We start from the raw sequence: 19,396 nt of genomic DNA, 5'->3' as shown, positions 1-19,396 counted from the left end.
CTGTGATACCCGCAGAACCACGCCTTGCTGTGCTCACTGGCTTTGGAGAGGCCCTGCAGTTGCAAGCAAGCTTCTGCTCTGTCTGGGTGAGATAGAGCCTGAGTATGGTGACTTCGGCCCAGGTTTCCATACTGTGCATTCCTCAGCAGCAAGCGTCCGGAAACAGCAAGGCAAACCCGGTTCTGCCGCTCCCTGCTCACTGTCGCGCTCTCTCCCGCTCTGCCCGGCAGGCAAGGCGCTGACGTTCCTGCTGCTGCAGCCGCCCAGCCCCAAGCTGCCCGCGCACAGCACCATCCGCCGAACCGCCATCGACCTCATCGGCCGCGGCTTCACCGTCTGGGAGCCCTACATGGACGTCTCCGCCGTGCTGATGGGCCTGCTGGAGCTCTGCGCGGACGCCGAGAAACAGCTTGCGAAGTAGGTGCCTCGTTTAATCACTGGCAAACGCTTCCTTGCGTCGTTTCCGACCCGTGGCTCTAGGTTTTGCAGCAGCTCCTTCAAATCCTGACGGCCGTGGTTCTTGGCGAGAAGGTGGGACAAGGGATAACTCCCTGCTTCAGGTCTGGCACTCGAACCAGTCCCACCTACCGGCGCATTTCGGGTCTGCTGTGGTCTGGCTCCGTGCGCCGTCTCGGGCGGCTCCGGTGGGCGGTCTCAGGAAGGAGACAGCTCAGCCATGGCGGGAGAGGTGCTGTCCCTCATGTGCCGTGGCACTGCCGAGCCGGCTTCTCCTGGAACAGGGAGTCACCCCCTCTAACACTGGGAGACGCTGAGCGCTCGGTGGGCATTGCCTGGGACCACGCGGCGTTGATCTGGTCACGTTGCTTGTGATTTTGAGAGCAGAAGCTAGTCAAACATTTTTATATCTAAAATACGTCTGTCTCATCTTTAACACGCTATTTTTTTACCCTTTCTTAACTATGAAAATAGTGTTCTCAGAAGGTATTTTCCACCTGCGTGTCTGAACACGTGGATTTTTGTTCCATGGTTTCACAAGCCGTCCCGTCAGGGTGTGAGCTGTTTCGCAGAGGCGGTTATTTTAGCAACAGCATCGCTATTCGTAGCGGCAAGGTAACTTGTAGGTTTAAGGGCTGCGAAGAAATCATAAACTCAATAGACCACAGCCTGTCTCCAGGGTCAGAGAACAACTTATTAAAGTGTCCTGAATCACGATTTATATGCTATGCTGTCTTGTACCTCTGTTCTAACCTCTTTGAAAGAAAATCTTCTTTCAATTAGGTATTTGTAATTGAGGTTGGGGGAGGCAGGATGGCTGACGCTTTGACGCAAAATGCACGGAAAAAATGTAATTTGGGGGGTTTTGTGGGGGTTTTTTTGGTGCGTGGAACTCCACGTGCATATTGGTTCCATTTCTGAAAAATTACTACAACTGTATGACTCCCAGTTATATATACACAAGTATGCATGCAGTTGTTACACCTGATAGTGCCAGGTATTATCAATCACATCATCAAATAATTATGGCCACATCAAATAATTACAGCTAAATGCATGAAGTCATTAAGACATGTGTAATAAAGGTAGCGTCTGGCCGGATTTTTAATGCATTTTGTGTGCAGATAATGGGATTCTTGGATATTAGCGTTTGGGAGTTATTCAATGTGTGTAACTTTGCAGGGCATGAGCAGCGTTTTTGTTGAGTAGCCGCAGATTTTGTGATCTGAGGCCTCAATGCAGCAGATCTCAGGCGGGGCCCCGACTCTCAGGCGAACAGTCTGTACTCACACCGTTCGTCTGATTAATGAGAGCAGGGCTGTTGGCACAGGAAAAGCCTTTGCAGTGTAGTCCTTGGTTTTATTATTGTTTGTTATAAAATTGATCATCTCGTCTGAAACTTATTCTAAATCTCTCTCTGAACAATTTTTTCGCTATGTAGTTTTTATTAAAAAAAAGCAAACCAGTTGAACTTGCAAAAGGAGAGGCTCTGATTTCTATGTATTATTAAAGAAAAAAAAAAAAGTCACTGTAAAAAGCAACCATAGTAGGCTGTTTATATGAAATAAAACAATGATGCTATTCTTTTTGTAATTGGCTTTGAAGGCTATTTCAAGCTTCCTGCTTTTAATGGCAAACATTGACTAATATAAAGGGGCAGACATTGGTGCCACGGAGACAAGATTTTCATGTGTAGGTGCAGGGCTCTTGCATAGGAACGAATTAGTCCCCGGTTAGGACACAGGAAACGTGTTGCTCCTGCTCCAGGTGGAGGATTGCCCTCAGCAAGTAGAGATTCCCTATTTATTTGGCTGTCAGTATCAATTAGGACTGTACTACTAAGGTTCTGCAGGCATCCGTTTGGAAAATGACTTACTAAAAATATTTAAATTTCATAATAATTTTCATCACATGAAATATAGAAATCGTCGATGGTGGCTGTTGTTAAGCGACTCTGTGTTCCTGAACGCATCGGCTGTTGGCGCGTTCGCCGTTCTGCGGTTTGGCTCTGTCCTGGCGGGCTCAGCTTCGGCGCAGAACAGAAACGGAACGGTCAGCCCGTGCGCACCGCAGCGTCTGGAATCGCTGAGGTCATCAGAATTGATTATTTAGGTGTTAATTTTCCTGCATTTCTTTGCCCAAAGCGCAGGGGTTCGTTTTTCAGCAGGTGGCATTTTGCATGATGGCGTTGCTGATCACAGAATCACAGAATAGTAGGGGTTGGAAGGGACCTCTGTGGGTCACCCAGCCCAGCCCCCTGCCCAAGCAGGGTCACCCAGAGCAGGCTGTAGAGGACCTTGTCCAGGCAGGTCTGGAATATCTCCAGAGAAGGAGACTCCACAGCCTCCCTGGGCAGCCTGTTCCAGGGCTCCGTCACCCTCAGAGGGAAGAAGTTCTTCCTCATCTTCAGACAGAACTTCCTGTGCCTCAGTTTGTGCCCGTTGCCCCTTGTCCTGTTGCTGGGCACCACTGAAAAGAGCTTGGCCCCATCCTCCTGACACCCACCCTTCAGATATTTATAAGCATTTATTAGGTCCCCTTGCAACCTTCTCTTCTTCCTCCTTCTTGCCCTTTTTGAAGACTGGAGTGACATTGGCCTTTCTCCAGTCCTCGGGCACCTCTCCTGTCCTCCAGGACCTCTCAAAGATGATGTCCATCGAGCGGTCTGGCTCGGTCCCGACGCGGGCGGGCGAGGAGGCGGCAGCGTCTGCAGGGCTGGAGAACGGCTGCAGAGCGGCGGTGGCCAGGCGGCTGCTCGTCTGCCCCTAACGCACGCTGCTCAGCGGGCCAGGGGCTTGGCTCAGCCCACAGCTTGTTAACAGCCTTGCAGTAAGAATATTATTTTAGGTATTAAAAACCAGTCCTTAAGCAATTAACGGGTTTTCTGGTTTGGTCTGAGGCTATTGTTTGCTAAATTGTAGTGAACACTGGTCTTTTCTGTCTCACTATACAAAACTGTAGAATACCCTTAAAATTAGAATTAGTCAGGTGTTTGAACTATGTATTTATATACCTAAATATATTTTTAGTTACTTTGCTATTTTAATCAATTTCTTTTGCTTGTAGCAATAACATTTAAAGCCATGAGCACTTTTACACGCCCGTAGCATTTGAGCTTAGAATTCAGTTTCAAATCTTACACTTCTGAAAACTGGTCTGTTATGAATGAATCACGCTTTACAAATGTATCTACAAATGTTTGTTTATAAACACACCCACTTGAAAGGCCAGAAGCAATAAGGAACTGACCGGGGCTGTCTTCGTGCCATCTGTGGAGGTGTTAAGGCTTCGGGCTTTCTTTCGCATCATACTGCGGCAGATGTTGCCCATTTTATAGAACAGTTTTAATTCCCTCAAGATTTAAAGAATGAGTGAATGACCGCCGTGTGTTGGGGCGGTGTTAATGGAGAAATGTGTCCACACTGGATGAATATTGTTATTTGTCTGGACTTCAGTTATTTCTTGTAGTGTGACAAAAGAAGCCAGGATGTCGTGCCTGCGCAGAGGCTCTCCGGAGCCCCACTGTATGTAAATGCAGACTTACAGAAGCCGAGCGACCGCCGTTCTTCAGAAAGTCATTTTCATCTTGCCATTACATCCTTAGCTGTCATAAAGATTAGTATGGCTCTCTCTCCACAGAGCACTGAATAAATGAATGTATCAGCATGTAGCCTTGAGGAGCCCAATGCAATTTTCATCATGATAAATTGTATAATAAGCGAGAAAGTGTTTGCTTATTAATCCATAACAAGATTTAGATTGAAAATGGCCTGTTACCTTCGTGACAGATACAGTACCGACTGCAGACAGCCGAAGATGGAAAGAAACAGAGCAGCAACGTGTGCAGGGGGTTAAGTGTGCATCTTACCCTCCCGGTGCCCTGCTGAGCTGCCTCTTTTTGTGCCTGATTTACCGTGTACACAATAACAGCGCACAGCTGCCTGGCTTCTCTCCCTGATGTTAAGAACGTTGTATGAAAGAGCTTTTATGTCAGGCTTCTGCTTTAAAAGAAAAAAAAATCGCTTTACATTTATTGACCAAAAAAAAATAATAGCTCTGTTTTTCTTTTTTCCCTTCTGAATTGAATGAATATCTGAGCTGTTATCCAAAACTCTGGTATTTATAACTCCTCCGCTCTCCCAGTTCATCCTGGTCCCCGAAGATTATCCTGCGCTAGCCTGCCATGCAGAATGAAACTGCTCAGTGGTGAAGATTAAGAGTATTTCTCTAGCATTTATTAGGCTTTGATTTCTTGGCGTGGATGACGATAGGGATCAGTGCTGGCCGTTATCTTTGCTCTTTGCGTTACAAGTTACAGTTTGATATAGATGAAGATACAATATACCAGAATTAGCAAATTTCGATCTAATCAATCCATGTGTTTTTATGTATGTGTGTAGGTACTAAAATAATTGGGCTAAATCTCTTCAGTTTGGGTTGTGTTTAGTGGAAAACTGTACTATACTTTTATATTCTTATGGCTTCTGTGGGGCTGTGGGATATATAGTAGGGGCATCCCTAGTTTCCAAGTACGGTGCAACATTTTTCGAAGATTGCCTGAGCAGTTGCTGCAAGTGAGGGTTTGAAAGGAGAAACGTGAGCTGGGTGCTCGGTCCTAGAGCTGACGTGGCAAGTTAGCGCACAGAAACGGTGCAACCCTGGAAACAGCGGGGTTTGTGTCAGTTCTGGGTGAGAGCTCTGGTGCCGGGCGGCTGGAGCCCAGGCTGGATGCGTGGCAGCTGTGTCCCAGCAAGGGCAGTGGGCCGGCGGCACCTGCGGCCTCTCGCCGAGCCCGAGGAGGAGGAGGAGGAGCACCGCGCTCGCCGGCTTTGTGCTGCAGGGGCAGTTTGGTTCCTCCCGTTCATGCAGCCATCGCTCCAAGGCTGCCTGTACCAACAGGAGCGTTGCTGAGCTGTACTGATGCAAAGGGTTCTGTTAAGTAAGATGGGATGTACCCAGCTTCCCTTTTTCCCCCTCCCTCTGAACTCAGAGCATGAAAGCGCAGTCTCCCAGCAGAGGAGGGAAGGGCGGCTGAAGGTCCATTGGGAGAGCAGCGGCTTTCCCCGGAAGGCGAGATGGCCCCAGCTCTGCGCCCTTCAGCAGATCCCTGGGGTATGTGTGAGGGCTCTCTTGGATCTCCGCGCGACCGCTGCGTCAGCGCTCAGCTGCCTGCTCACAGTCCAGTTAGTGGAGAGATACCGGTCAGGATCGTTACCTTTTATGCAGAGAATTCCCATTCTTGGTCCCGTGAAGTTTTCATCTGGCATTGCTTTATGGAAGTCAAGAAACGTAGAGATCCAGGTGCTACATTTTCCCTTCATCGCCATCAAAACCTTTTCCATCTGCCTTTTTCCTAGGTGTGACCTACAGCTCTGCCCTGGTAGCTTGTTCCTTTCCACTTGTTTTAAGAATCCTAGGTGTGACCTATAGCTCTGCCCTGGTAGCTTGTGTTTTTCCACTTCTTTTGAGAATCCTAGGTGTGACCTACAGCTCTGCCCTGGTAGCTTGTTCTCCTCCACTTGTTTTAAGAATCAGAACTGGCTGTAGAACTCGATGCCTCCGTGCCAGCCGGCTGGTGCTGCTCCCTTCGACGTGTTGGGGAGCAGCAATCCTCCTGTGCGGCGTGGGAGGCTCCGCTCCCTCTCCGAGCCTCGGGAACAGCGATTGCTGCGCGTCGTCGTGTGCAGAAAAGTGCTGCACCTCTGCAGAAAGAAAATAAACGTGTAGGTGTTGTTTACAGGCTGATACTTGTTACCTGAGCTCTGAAGTGGCCAAGAGAAGGGGTAGCCGAGGGGGGGTTTCAGTGCCTTCCCAAACATAATTTTTCATGACTTGGCAAAATCCATGAGGAATTGCGGCGTACTCAGAGGACCAATACCAGGAATGACCAAAAGAACCAGTCTTTCTTTGGTTTTGTCTTTTTTTATATTTAAAAAGGCTTGAAGTGCTGCTGCGTGGTGGAGGGGTGGTCACAGCAGCAGGGTTGCTCAGACTGTTCACTGTGACAGGTTCACAGGAAAAGTTTCAAATGTTTTCGAGCTGGTTTGGGGCTTTCCCCACCGTTTCTTCCCGCTGTACTGCTGCCACTTCCCCTTGGCGAAGCGTCCTGGCCCGGGGAGCCCTGCGTGCCGGCCGTGCTGCGTGCGTGTCGGAGCCAGCGCTGCCACGCTGCCTGGCCCCAGCGCTGCTCTTCCCTCGGCCGTGAGCCTCGTGGTCCCGGTGCCTTCTGCACACTGGTGTTCCGGCACGGATCGGGTATCTGTGCGTGTGCTGGGTGGCTGACCGAAGGCACGAAGCTGTCAGCCCGGAGAGGGGCCTGTGGCTCTGGGCCCGTGGGTGGGAGCGCAGGAAGGGTTTTGGAGTTGCTGGAGAATGGACAACCAGCCCAGCAAAGCTGGGCTCTGCTGTGACGTGCACAGCAGTGGTCATTCAAATAGTACACTTTTAAGAAAGGAAGTTTTCAGATAGAAGTTAGCCTGTGCATCGTCTTTATCAAGTACATATGCCCTTGATTACTAAATACTAGATTTTATTTTTGCTTAATGTAGTTATTGGGTACTGACTACCATATTGTTTCTTGCTTTTATCTTGTCATAGCAAATAAGAATTGTGTATGGAAAATTGAGATGCTGGTTAATCCCTTACTGTTATTCAGAGAATTGTAGTTAGAACCTCAGTGTTAGAAATTCTAAAGAGCTTTTAAAGAATTTCAGTAATTAGAAAGCAGAAGGTGCGGGGCTGCCTGTCATCTCGTCATGCTGCTGCAACTGAGTCACGCAGCAAAGAAAATCAAACTGAATAGATTTGGTGGGTTTAGTTCTTCAAGAAGCTTCTTGCTTTTCTCTCCTATAACCAGAGCTTAGCCAAATTAAGGAGAATTACCATGAACAGGGTATTTTTCAGCCTGCTTTTGAAATGTTGTAAACGAATAAACCATAAATTCGTAGGAAGACATTCTGTGTTTGCCTTGTCCTCCGTTGGGTGATATGTATTCAGCACATACAGATAATTTGTTAACAAGGCCTCTTTAACACTTTGGACAGATGCACATACTGTTTCCAATCTTCATGGTTAATTATTCGATTTTGTATTTGATGACAGAACACCCTGACTCCTAATCACTGCTCATTGTTGGGAGTCCATTATATTCTAACTGTCGGAGTGCTCCCGTTGACCTTGAACTGACATTATAAGCTGTTTCTAATCTTTTCACTCTATATTTCTAATGCTCCTTTTCTTTCTCCCCTCTTTGTCTGGTGCCCGTTTAGCATCACAATGGGGCTGCCCCTGAGCCCAGCCGCCGACTCGGCCCGCTCGGCGCGGCACGCGCTCTCCCTCATCGCCACCGCCAGACCACCCGCCTTCATCACCACCATCGCCAAGGAGGTGAGCGGGCCGGGCGGCCCGGAGCGCGGGCGCTTGCGGACAGACAGAGAGGATCAGACGGCCCTCCCTTCCTCCCCAAAACGGGAGCCAGCAAGTGCGATAGCCGGATGCCTGCGGGTATCCAGATCACCCCTCGTTAGTGGCAGGAGCAATATTTAGCCGAGTCCGATGAGGTTGGTCTGTCTGAATGTGGTGTTTCCTGGCTGTGTACACTTCCAGCAGCAGCGTGTAAAATCCTGCCTTCTCTATGCCAGGCAGACACGACCCCATGAAGTACGAATTAAAGCGGAGTGGAGACGTAGGCTGGCGGCTGGGAGGGGGAGGAGGAAGGGACGCTGCGGTGAGGGTGGGGTGAGCCGGGCACGGTCGGTCTCAGCGACCCCGGGTACAGCCTGGAGCTTCGGCTGAGCTAACGCAATAGGACGGGCCACGTTCAGTGGCTGGCCAAGAAAAGCCCGTTAGAAAGGAGCCATCTAATGCCTAAAGATACACGAGTACCTGGAAATTATGTAATCAAACCCAGGCATTTGCTTATCTCGACCTTTAGTTTTATGAGATTAGAAATTACTTAAAGCAGGCAAGCCCTTGTTCAAAAACTAAATCACAGATAACTGTTACTGGCTCTGCTGATGCTGAGTAGTGGGGGAGGGAGAAGTAATCCCTAGGTCTGACAGTGAAGCCAAGCCTTCTGCACAGTACAGACTCTCTTAACGTAACGTATGCGTATGACTAAGCGCAGACGGAGGGTGTTTGGAGAGTCTGCGTCCCCGTGTGTAACCCTGCTCGTTGGTAGGTGCACAGGCACACTGCCCTCGCGGCGAACACGCAGTCTCAGCAGAACATTCACACCACCACTCTTGCCCGGGCTAAAGGAGAGATCTTGAGAGTCATTGAGATACTTATCGAGAAGATGCCTACCGACGTCGTGGACCTGCTTGTGGAGGTAAGGCGCTGCTGCCCTGTCTGCTTTGGGTTTGATGCAGCAGTGAATAGCGTGTTGGCCTGGAGTCAAACTGTAGAAGTTCTTTCTGCGTGGACCAGAAACCTTTTTGTCTGCGAAGAGGGTTTGCCTTACACCACCTAGCTCGTTTTTGGAACTTTAAAAGCTTAAATTGCCTTCAATTTCATTGGTGGGGAAAAAACCCCAAGCCAGAGAAATTGCTGAAGTACGGTGTGCTCATCACGCTGGTGCTTGGATGCACTGGGGGGTCGCATCGATGGCTTCATCTCTTGTGTCTGTTGGTGCTGAGGAATATTGCTGAAGAATGGTACAGATGATGTAACAGAGTTGTAACTTGGATACTGATGCCCAGAGGCCTTTTTCACACCTGAACTACTTGCAGAGCTCCACCAGCTTATGTTTACTAGTAGTTTGTTGGTTTATAGCAGTTTTTGGGTACTCTGAATGGTTCCAGTTGCCAGTACCATTGCTGTTTTAAACTCTGTCATGTGCTAGACAGTTTTTCTTTGTTTTTAATTTCAAAGTTAGATGTCAAAGATACGGTCAGCACAGAAATTCTCTAGTTTTGCCTGTTAGAGCTTTTATTACAAAACATGAAATATGGTGCATCAAATGATTCTAACTTTTGTTTCGCAGGTGATGGACATCATCATGTACTGCCTTGAAGGATCTTTAGTTAAGAAAAAGGGTCTTCAGGAATGCTTTCCAGCCATCTGCAGGTGAGCTCTTCCTCCAGCAATACTGTGAAGTGAATTGTAAGGTCACCAGCAGGGTATATTTCGTACTTAACAGTGGAACAGTCTTTTACCCGATGCTCGCCCCTTAAAACAACAGATGTGAAGAGTGTGTTTAGCTCACCTGCAAGCCCTCCTAGGCTCTTAGTTCTCTGGGCATCCAACAGAGATGTGGATCAGCAAAGAAAAGCGTGAACAACTCCTTTAAGTCTGGATATTTTCAAAGTCCAGAAAGAGGAAGATGTTGTGTAATCTCGTGGACCCAGGGTGCTGAGGACCCAGGGCTTGTCAAAGCAGGAGCTCTTTACTTGCGTTTCGTGATCTGTTGTCAGCAGCGTGGTCCTTCAGCAAAGCATGCTCTCACACCAGCAGTTCAGCCAAAGAGCACGTAAACTTTTCATTCTCTGGAAGCCTAAGCCTGGCTTCGTTTTGTTCTCCAAAACATCCTCTACTACTGGAGAATTTTGAGAAGAAATATTACTTCCTTTATGGTAATAGCTGAGTGCTATAATCTACCTAGTAGCTGGCAGTAGAGCGTAGTTATTGGAGATTGTCTCCTGAGCAGGCACTTCCAAGTCCTTCTGAGCTTTCACAGAGGTGCGGAGCAGTGCATCCCCCGGGAAGGGTCGGAGAAACGCAGATGATAAGCAAGAGAAAGTACCTTCCTGGAGTAGGTGCCTTCCTGGAGTAGAGCCGTGCTTTCTCTGCCCCGTGACTGGCTCCATGGCTGGCACCACGGGAGCAGGGTGCGCTCCAGAATTGTCGTCACAGGCAGCAAACGTCACCCTCTGCCTCGTGGTAGGAGGCTGTCCTCCCAGTGGTTTGAGAAACTGTTTTGGGGTGCTTACACTGGGCGCAGGAGATGCCACAGCAATTAAACCTCACCAAGTGTAGGGAGCCCTGCTGCTAGCTTAGAGCTGCCCCACGCTCTGCAGCGCGTGGAAACGTCGTAGGCAGCGTTTAAAGCTCTCCGTCTGTGGCAACAGGCAGCTTGGTGAGATAACAAGTGTGGATTTGCACAAAACCACAGGGAGACACAAGCGTGGTGGCTGTCTGGTGCTGGCGTGGTCGGTGGCTTGGCAGCTGGGAGCACGCCGAGAGGCACGAGAGGCGGTTCAGCCGCCGGCTCCCGCTGCCCCTCGGCGGGAGCTCAGCAGCATCAGCTGCCTTTGTCTTGGGCCAGTTCTGCTGCACCGGTGAGGTGGAGCTTTGACACAGTGAGATCTGATTTATAAAATGGGAACATTTACAGCATCTTTAGACTAAGATAAGTATCCCAGGTATACCATTAAACTGGTCAATAAGTTATAATAATCATCTGTCGACCATTAAATTTTAATTTAAGAAGCTATTAAAATATTGAATAGTTTCAAGACGAGACCGATTATCCTGTTGACAGGTAGCATACTGGCAGAGGTAACCTGCCTTCTTCCTGATGCTTTAAAAGGCTTACCTTAAAACGTAAATGCAAGGGTAAGTGGGAATTAGTGCAAAAAGCTCCCTATTCCTGCTGTATTTTTATAGTGATACGTTATCTTAAAATGTTGTTAAATTACTAGTAATATTTCCTATTCTACATAGTTATAGCCATTGTAAAAATGATACAGCACCCCTCCGATGCGATCATTCAGCTCAGTGGCAATTTTCATGAGATTTTAGCAAATGGTTGAATCTCTGGAGAGCTTCCAAGTGGAAGCACTTTGACAGAGTCCTGTTAATTCTTTTAATATCGCAGCGCTCTCGCTGCTGTGCTGCCTTCTGCGCGCCCCGGTTGGGGCAGAATCCTTCGGGTGTCTCGGGGCTTGGTCTGCAAGCCCTGCTTCCTCGGAGGGCGTTACGGAGGAACCCACTCGGGGCTTTAACGGCAAATGTTTGCTGGTGCCTCTGCCGTCTCTTGGAAGCGACGTTCCTCCTTCAGCAGAACGTTCGACGCGGGGCTGGGAGGAGCGGGGCGCTGGGCTGAAGTACCTGGTGATTATTCCTCTCGGGTAACTCCATCGCTGTGGGTGGGTTTGGATAGCGTGTTCTTACAGCATACAATTATGGTGTCTATTTGTTTTTCCCAGAAGTGTTCTTCTTTATAGAGGGTCGTAATACCTTGTGGTGTGCTCTGCGCAAACCCGTTTCTTATCAAAATAAAACAAGTATTGAAGTACAATGCAACAAATATGAAATATTTCCGAATTTCTTTAACGTTGTGAAGGATAATATTGAGGGCTGCAGAATTCTGTTTGGCTTGAGCATTTCCCAGATGCCGCTGGTGCGTTACAGGTGAAGGGTCCCTGGTGGGCTCTGCCTGATCGGGTCGTGTGCTTGGTACAGGCCGCGGAGTCAGAGCGGTCTGTGTAACGGTGCAGTCTCGCACGGGAAGCTAGGTTAAATTCAGAATAACAAGTGGTTTATATGGCTGTATTCAGGCTTTAAAACTGTTGGTGGGCCTTCACTGAACCACAGTGTTGGTCTTGCCGAGGGCCTGAAGGCACGTGTGGGAGAGGCTGGTGAGGGTGGTCACAGCGGGAGGCCCGGCCATCCTTCTCGTTTGGTACCCAGTTGTCATTTGGAGAAGGTAGGAGGGCAGGGTCATCCTTTCGTGGGGAGGGTTAGCTGGTACCAGCAACAGCAGCACAATCCTGCTGGTCCCAGCGGAGTTCCTCCGAGAGCTGGAAGAAGTCTGCTGGCCGACAGACGTCTCTCCGCAGAGCGGTAACGGGGCGGCACCCGGAGCAGGGTCTGCATGAAGGTACTGAGGATGGATACAGACACCCCAGCTGGGCTTGCAAAAATGCGTTGGTATGGTAGTCTGAATCACAGAATCACAGAATAGTAGGGGTTGAAAGGGACCTCTGTGGGTCATCTAGTCCAACCCTCCTGCTGAAGCAGGGTCACCCAGAGCAGGCTGCACAGGACCTTGTCCAGATGGGTCTCCAGAGAAGCAGACTCCACAGCCTCCCTGGGCAGCCTGTTCCAGTGCTCTGTCACCCTCAGAGAGAAGAAGTTCTTCCTCATGTTCAGACGGAACTTCCTGTGCCTCAGTTTGTGCCCATTGCCCCTTGTCCTGTCACTGGGCACCACTGAAAAGAGCTTGGCCTCATCCTCCTGACACCCACCCTGCAGATATTTATAAGCATTTATTAGGTCTCCTGGCAGCCTTCTCTTCTTCAGGCTGAACAAGCCCAGCTCCCTCAGCCTCTCCTCGTAGGGGAGATGCTCCAGTCCCCTCACCATCCTCGTAGCCCTCCGCTGGACTCTCTCCAGTAGCTCCTCATCTTTCTTGAACTGGGGAGCCCAGAACTGGACACAGTACTCCAGATGAGGCCTCACCAGGGCAGTGTAGAGGGGAAGAAGAACCTCCCTCGTCCTGCTGGCCACACTCTTCTTGATGCACCCCAGGATGCCATTGGTCTTCTTGGCAGCCAGGGCACACTGCTGGCTCGCGGTCACCCTGTCGTCCCCCAGCACACCCAGGTCCCTCTCCGCAGAGGTGCTCTCCAGCAGGTCCACCCCAAGCCTGTACTGGTGCTTGGGGTTGTTCCTCCCCAGGTGCAGGACCCTGCATTTGCCTTTGTTGAACCTCATCAGGTTCCTCTCTGCCCAGCTCTCCAGCCTGTCCAGGTCATGCTGAATGGCAGCACAGCCTTATATATATGAATATGTGCTGGCGTAGCATTCTCTGTTGGACTTGGCGGTATAGAGATTTAGAAAGGGATGCAAAGAATTAAAACATTCAAATCTGTGTGTGGTTGTAACAGTGCTAAGCTAACTGCAAGGTAAAGAATGAGGCTAGAGAGCTGACAACTGAAGGTCCGCTTAAGGAGTAATGTTTTTTAGAAAATTAAACTCAAAAGCTGCAGTTTCCTTGAAGCCTTTTTCCCCCAGACCCTCTGTTGTTATGTAGTCTGATGGATTCTTCTTTTCAAAGAAAAACACTGACTCGGCACTCTGTCTAAATGGGCATTTAAATGCAGTAAGGAGGGAAATGCTGTTTGCTTACATATAGTAGTGTGTGGTGTTCTCTTTCTAGATCTGTTGGAGGAGACAAGTGGACTGTGCCCGTTCAGCAGTGTGATAGAATTAATGGGCATATAAAACATTTTTTATAGAAACTTTCTGTTCTTGTAGTCCATTCTAGCCGTGATGATTAAGCAGCCTGCGGTTTTTTACTAGTTTGTATATAAAACCTGAGTTTGCTGGTTATAGAAAATAGCCTTAAAAATAACCCCCTCCCTGTTCACCTGAGGCACCACTTTAACTGTGCGGGTGATGGCAGTTTGGCACGAAATGCTGAGAAATGGGCCCGCTGTCCTCTTGGGGCCCGTGCCCCCTGCAGCGGGCATGGTGGGCGTCAGACCCTGCGGGCCCCCGCCTGCCCCCACCCTTAGCGCTTTGCTTTTTGCTGGTGACCAGCTCCTGCCTCTCCTGCTCCCTATTTCCCAGCCGCTTCTGGGTTGGTTCCTGAGCGCTCCTTTTTGTCGTCTTAACAATAAATGAGAAACTATTATTATTATTATAATTATTCGGTAATAAATAAGTTGTATGGCCGCCACTGACCAGGAATGTGAAAAGCAGATGGATGAGGCAGACGCTGGCAGGGAAAGAAAGTAACAGAGGCGGTACGTGGCTGGAAATATTTCCCTCTCCCAAGAAAAGGGGGTGTTAAAAAGCTGCCCGTCGCCCTACTCGTGTGCTTTGGGAAGGCTCAACCTGAGCTGCCAGGTCTTTCACAGCAGGCACACCTGGGGCTGTTGGGAGAGGGCAGGGGACCGTGCCAAAGGGCGAGGGAAAATATTTCGTGGACGGTGCCCCGAGAGCGACGCTGGAAGCGGCGAGCCGGGGGGATGATGGGCACGGCAGGCGGCCTCGGGGGTGCGAAAGCGCATCCCAGCTGCTTAGTCTCGCCCTTGCTCCTGCAGAACAGCTAGTGATTTTCTTCCTTTTTCCTGTGACACCGTGTTTCTTGCTGGTTTTCTTCGTGACTGCCATCCCGCGCTGTAGAAACAAGTGTATCATACCTGTGTGAGAGCGGTTGCTATGGCACTCTGGGAACGCTGAAGAACAAGGAGAGAGATCATTGTAAGATGTGTTGTTTGAAGCCAGGAATATGGTCAGCAAGATGTTTTTATAGAGTGATTCTAGAAATCTCTGGCAGATGTGACAGCAAAATTAAAATGTAATTGGAAATGCAGTTGGCAGCGTCACAGGTCTGCTCCCCCTTTTAGAAGAAAGGCACGATGGTATTCCCAAATATTTGAATTTGATATTAGGATTTTAATTCTCTTGTATTTCAAGGTGTAGAAATTCCTTGAATTTTGCAGTTGTTTGGGTTGAGACTGATGCCTGAACGTTAAGGACTGTTGCGTGCGTCTCGGTTCCCCTTCACCTGAGGATGCTGTTAGACTGGCGAGTGTTTGAGAAAGTTGCCTCTTTTTTTTTTTCCCCTAATGCCAAACGACAGTTTGTGAGTCTGCATATTGTTCCCTGTGCTCTCCCTCGTTCTTCCCGATTCGATTCCCAAGGAGAAGTGCTCTTGAAGCATTCGGGGTGTTGGGATTGTCTTGTTTAACCCCTTGACACGCAGCGTTGCGGCGGTGTTCGGCTGTGAGCACGGCACGCACGCGGACAGGCAGTGTCACACAGGCTATCCCCAAACTTGGTGGAAGTGCTGGACACCGTGTAACAGAAATAAATAAATCTGCTCTGATTCTGCAGTAACCTATCGAGCATCGGTGTGCTCTGTTTGCTGAATGCCAACTGTGAAACCTGGCAGCTGATGGATTTTTAGATCAAATCTCTGTTCTAGCGCTGATGTTAATTACCCAGTGGCATTGCAAATTAATTTGAACATCATGCAAGCAGCTCATATCTCACCTGTTACTTGTTATAATGTTCAATTCAGGTTCTACATGGTCAGCTATTACGAGCGGAGTCACAGAATAGCAGTGGGAGCTCGCCATGGTTCAGTGGCCCTCTACGACATCCGGACTGGGAAATGTCAGGTAAATAAATCATTGTGACTTCCTCCCCATAAAGTGTGGAAGTTATTGAAAGGAAAGAGCAGCGAGCTCTGCATCAGTTGACATGCTGAGCTGCTGGAACATTATGGATAACGCTGAGGGGATCAATAGTTTAATGAAGGGCTCAAAGTATATAGAGCCCTACTGTCTTCATTCACTGGAACTGAATGGGTGCCACAGATGGGTTAATAATGAAAGCCTAAAGATACCCCTGGTCTGAAAGAAATGAAAAATCTGATTTTCAGAAGTTAGTTATTCCTTCTACTATGTGATCAGCTATTATTTCTTATCGAATTTCGATAGTCTGTATGTAAAGCTCGGATAAAATACCTGTATTTTGAATCTGCCTTATTCTTTTTGTGTGTGTAAATATAATTTGTTTTGTTGTTTCTGAAAGCTGTTATCAGTAGTCCATACAAAGTGTGCATGGTAGAGAAGGCAGCATAGGCATCTTCCTGCTAGATCTGCAGTGTCAGTACTCTGCTGGCAGAACCACGTGCTTAGCTATACACGGCTCGTTCCTTTTCTCTTCTGAAGTTCTGCGGTTCGTTTTCCAAATCTAGTAGCTGACAACATGGTACGTGCTGGTATTTATTGTTTGGACTGCTGTCTTATGGAAGCCAAGATGGCCAGATTTATTTTATAAATAGCTGTATAATGCAGGCAAATAGGAAGTGAGGACTGCTTTATCTTGTTTTAGCTGAAGTCATTTGGATCATGATTTATTAATTTAACTATAAAACGGGTGCACAAGAACTGCCGCATATTGACGTATCCGATGTCACTGAGCATTTTTGCGGTCCTGCAGTCCTACGAGGATGACCTCCGTGCTGCAGGGCTCTGCACATCCCTCTTTCCAGCTACGTTCCCGTGATTGCCTGCGCGTGTTGCCTGACTGCTCCCCTCCCCGTTCGGCAGCCGGCGCGAGGAGCCAGCTGGACATCTCCCACCAGCCATTAGGAGACGCTGACCACAGCCCCTTTCAGTGTGCGTCATCGCGCTGAAAATGGAGGCTGCAGAGTCCAGATGGGTCTGCAGGTCTTGGCATCTCAAACCGATCGCGAGCTCCTGATGCTGTTGGCGAGGGAGAGGGGAAGAGCGCGGCTGTACGCTTCCTTGTGTCTCTCTTTCCAGAGCGCACGGGGAGCGGTGACCAAACCTGTCCTCTGTTTAGCAGCAGCATCTAACCCCTGCTGGCAGCCTCGCGCTTGGGTCCAGCTCCTGAGCTGGCTCCCGGGGGAGCCGAGGAGTTTGTCGGTGCACAGGGTGATGCCGGCACGTCTGGCTTCGCCGCGTGAGCTCCGTGTGGGTCTGCAACACGTCTCGCACATCCCGGTGATCCGCAGCGGGTCTGCGGAAGCCCGGAGGTGTCTGTGTGCCTGGGGCTCAACCTCCCGTGAAAATCACCCCTCTGGCTTGACCTACCCTTGGTGTGGCAGGCGTGCTGAAATACCCAACTTTTCTTGTCTCTACTTTTTCCTTTGGTTCGTTTAAAGCGGGTTCAGTGTGATACCTGCCCGCTGTCCGACGGGGGTTGTGCGTCGCTGACGTTGCCAGCCTTTTCCCCGAAGCGCGCTCTCCTCCGTGTCGGCTGGCAGCCTGTTCTCTGGGGCTCCTGGAACTGGCTCCAGGTTTCTACCAGTAAATTATCCAAATAACTTGCTTGGTTAATTTGATGTGTTGGGGAATGTTCACAGGACTTGGTTTCTTACTTAATAAGCTTCCACGTAGATCATGGAAAGCGGAGATGGGGGTGGCTGAAGGGGCTTTTGGGATAATTAGGGCAGGGTCCTTTGCAGAATTTATCATTATTTGTAAGATGGAAAAATTTGATGAGGGCCAGATATGATTATTAGGGGGCAACGCCATCTATTGGATACAGGTTTCTTATTCCAGATCCCATCTTTTAAGTTATTTCTCACAGCTGCAGATTTCAGGCTGCTCGGAAGACACGGAATAACTTCAGGATTGTGTAGAAGAAAAAGTTTTGAAATGGGCAAAAAGCTCAAATTTTTAATTTTACTTTCTTCCAGAAGTTAAAACCTTTCAGAATGTTTACCAAAATAGTTGAATTGCCTCGGTATGTTTGAATGGAGCTTGAATTAGGACACGTACCGGGGGAGAGCCCATGGGGTCGGGGCGGAGCGGGGGCTGGGGGAGCAGGCGGGACGGCGTGCTGGAGCCCCGGGGCAGCCCCCCGCCCTCCTGCCCTCCCCTTGGCACCTGCCCACTCGCTGGACCCATTCCCGCTTCCGCTCTGCCGAGGGCAGGGTTTGTCTGGCACAGGCCATTGCCGGCCTTGAGCTCGTTCTGTTTCTGTCTGTAGCGGGTCTTCAACAGTGCTCCCAGAAAAGTAGTATCAAAAAATTGCTTAGTCATTCACCCTTTAAAAAAGAGGTGATGCTTTGAATCTTTTGCTGAAGCCATACACATAATTTTGCGTTTAGCAAAGATCTTAGTGTTTTGAAAGTGAAAGTTAGCGATATCACAGAATCACAGAATAGTAGGGGCTGGAAGGGACCTCTGTGGGTCACCCAGCCCAACCCCCTGCCCAAGCAGGGTCACCCAGAGCAGGCTGCACAGGACCTTGTCCAGGCGGGGCTGGAATATCTCCAGAGAAGGAGACTCCAGAGCCTCCCTGGGCAGCCTGGGCCAGGGCTCCGTCACCCTCAGAGGGAAGAAGTTCTTCCTCATCTTCAGCTGGAGCTTCCTCTGCTTCAGTTTGTGCCCATTGGCCCTTGTCCTGTCGCTGGGCACCACTGAAAAGAGTCTGGCCCCGTCCTCCTGACACCCACCCTGCAGATATTTGTAGGCATTTCTAAGGTCCCCTCGCAGCCTTCCCTTCTCCAGGCTGAACAAGCCCAGTTCCCTCAGCCTCTCCTCGTAGGGGAGATGCTCCAGTCCCCTCACCATCCTCGTAGCCCTAGTGTGAAAGTTTTTATTAGTTGCCCCATCATAACTCACACATAAGCTGTTTTTAATCAGGCATCAGAATTGCTTATCGGATAAGAAGAGGGGGAGCTGCTGCCCCCCCCCCCTTTATACTCATCATTAAGGGTAGGTGTTAATTGGGATTAAGGCCGAGATGAGCAGCAGGGGAGAGCAGCAACCTGTGGGTGCTGCAGGTGGGGCCTCCCTGGGCCAAGGCTCGTTCCTGCTGCAGCCGGCGTTGTGTGTTCTCCCGCAGCAGCTGAGCAGGCACCCTCTGCCAGGCCTGGGGCTTCTCGACACCCAGTGGGAGGTTGTTCCAGAATAGTGATGCGTTGAAATATCAAGGGTTAGAAAGCTTTTATTTTTCATTCCCACACCAATATAGTTATGGCTATCTGAGCCTTTGTACCACCGCTGACCTTCAGTTTAAATAACTGGTTCCTCTCCTTGGTTTTTACCCTTCTGCCTTATTTATAGGCAGCCTTAACGCTCGCTTTCACCCTTTGTTTTGAAAGGTGGGAAGAGCAGAGGGCTCTAAAAACTCTGTGATGTGCTCTCTCCTTCATCCTACTTCGGCAAAACACTTATTTGTGTCACGTGCCAAGGTAGCCATCCCTCTGGAGACGGAGGAGGGCTTTCTGCCTGCCTTTTCCCAGAACTGAACATGTTTTCCTTCCTAGTCCAGTCTGTGCAGCATCTCCGCCCCGGCGCGTCACACTGGAAACGTGCGGTTCGGGGCGACGCTTTCCATCTCTGAGCTGAGGAGAGCGAGCTCAGGTGAGCTGTGGTAGCTCAGGGACCCCTGTGGCAATGGGGCGTTGGAGCTGCGTCTGCTGGAGCTGCTGGGTTCCCCCCGCGGGGCTGGGCAGCGGGCCCGAGCTCGGCGCAGGAGCCAGAGGTGCCCCTGGCTCCCAAGC

The 19,396-nt window shown here is 49.6% G+C and overlaps 1 protein-coding gene across 2 annotated transcripts in view; it reads left to right on the top strand.

The window, feature by feature from the left end:
- LOC142365552 (WD repeat-containing protein 7) overlaps positions 1–19,396 on the top strand; it is a 128,748-nt gene that overhangs the window by 87,321 nt on the left and 22,031 nt on the right. For both annotated transcript variants that reach the window (XM_075446415.1, XM_075446413.1), the window contains 5 exons: positions 231–417; positions 7,725–7,842; positions 8,636–8,785; positions 9,440–9,522; positions 15,431–15,530. In XM_075446415.1, coding sequence (XP_075302530.1) covers positions 231–417; positions 7,725–7,842; positions 8,636–8,785; positions 9,440–9,522; positions 15,431–15,530 — 638 coding nt within the window. The remainder of the gene's footprint in view (positions 1–230; positions 418–7,724; positions 7,843–8,635; positions 8,786–9,439; positions 9,523–15,430; positions 15,531–19,396) is intronic.

The sequence above is a fragment of the Opisthocomus hoazin genome, chromosome W (assembly GCF_030867145.1).
Source record: "Opisthocomus hoazin isolate bOpiHoa1 chromosome W, bOpiHoa1.hap1, whole genome shotgun sequence".
NCBI lineage: Eukaryota > Metazoa > Chordata > Aves > Opisthocomiformes > Opisthocomidae > Opisthocomus > Opisthocomus hoazin.
Note: the sequence above shows the minus strand (reverse complement) of the source record. Positions and strands in the feature narration are given on the sequence as shown.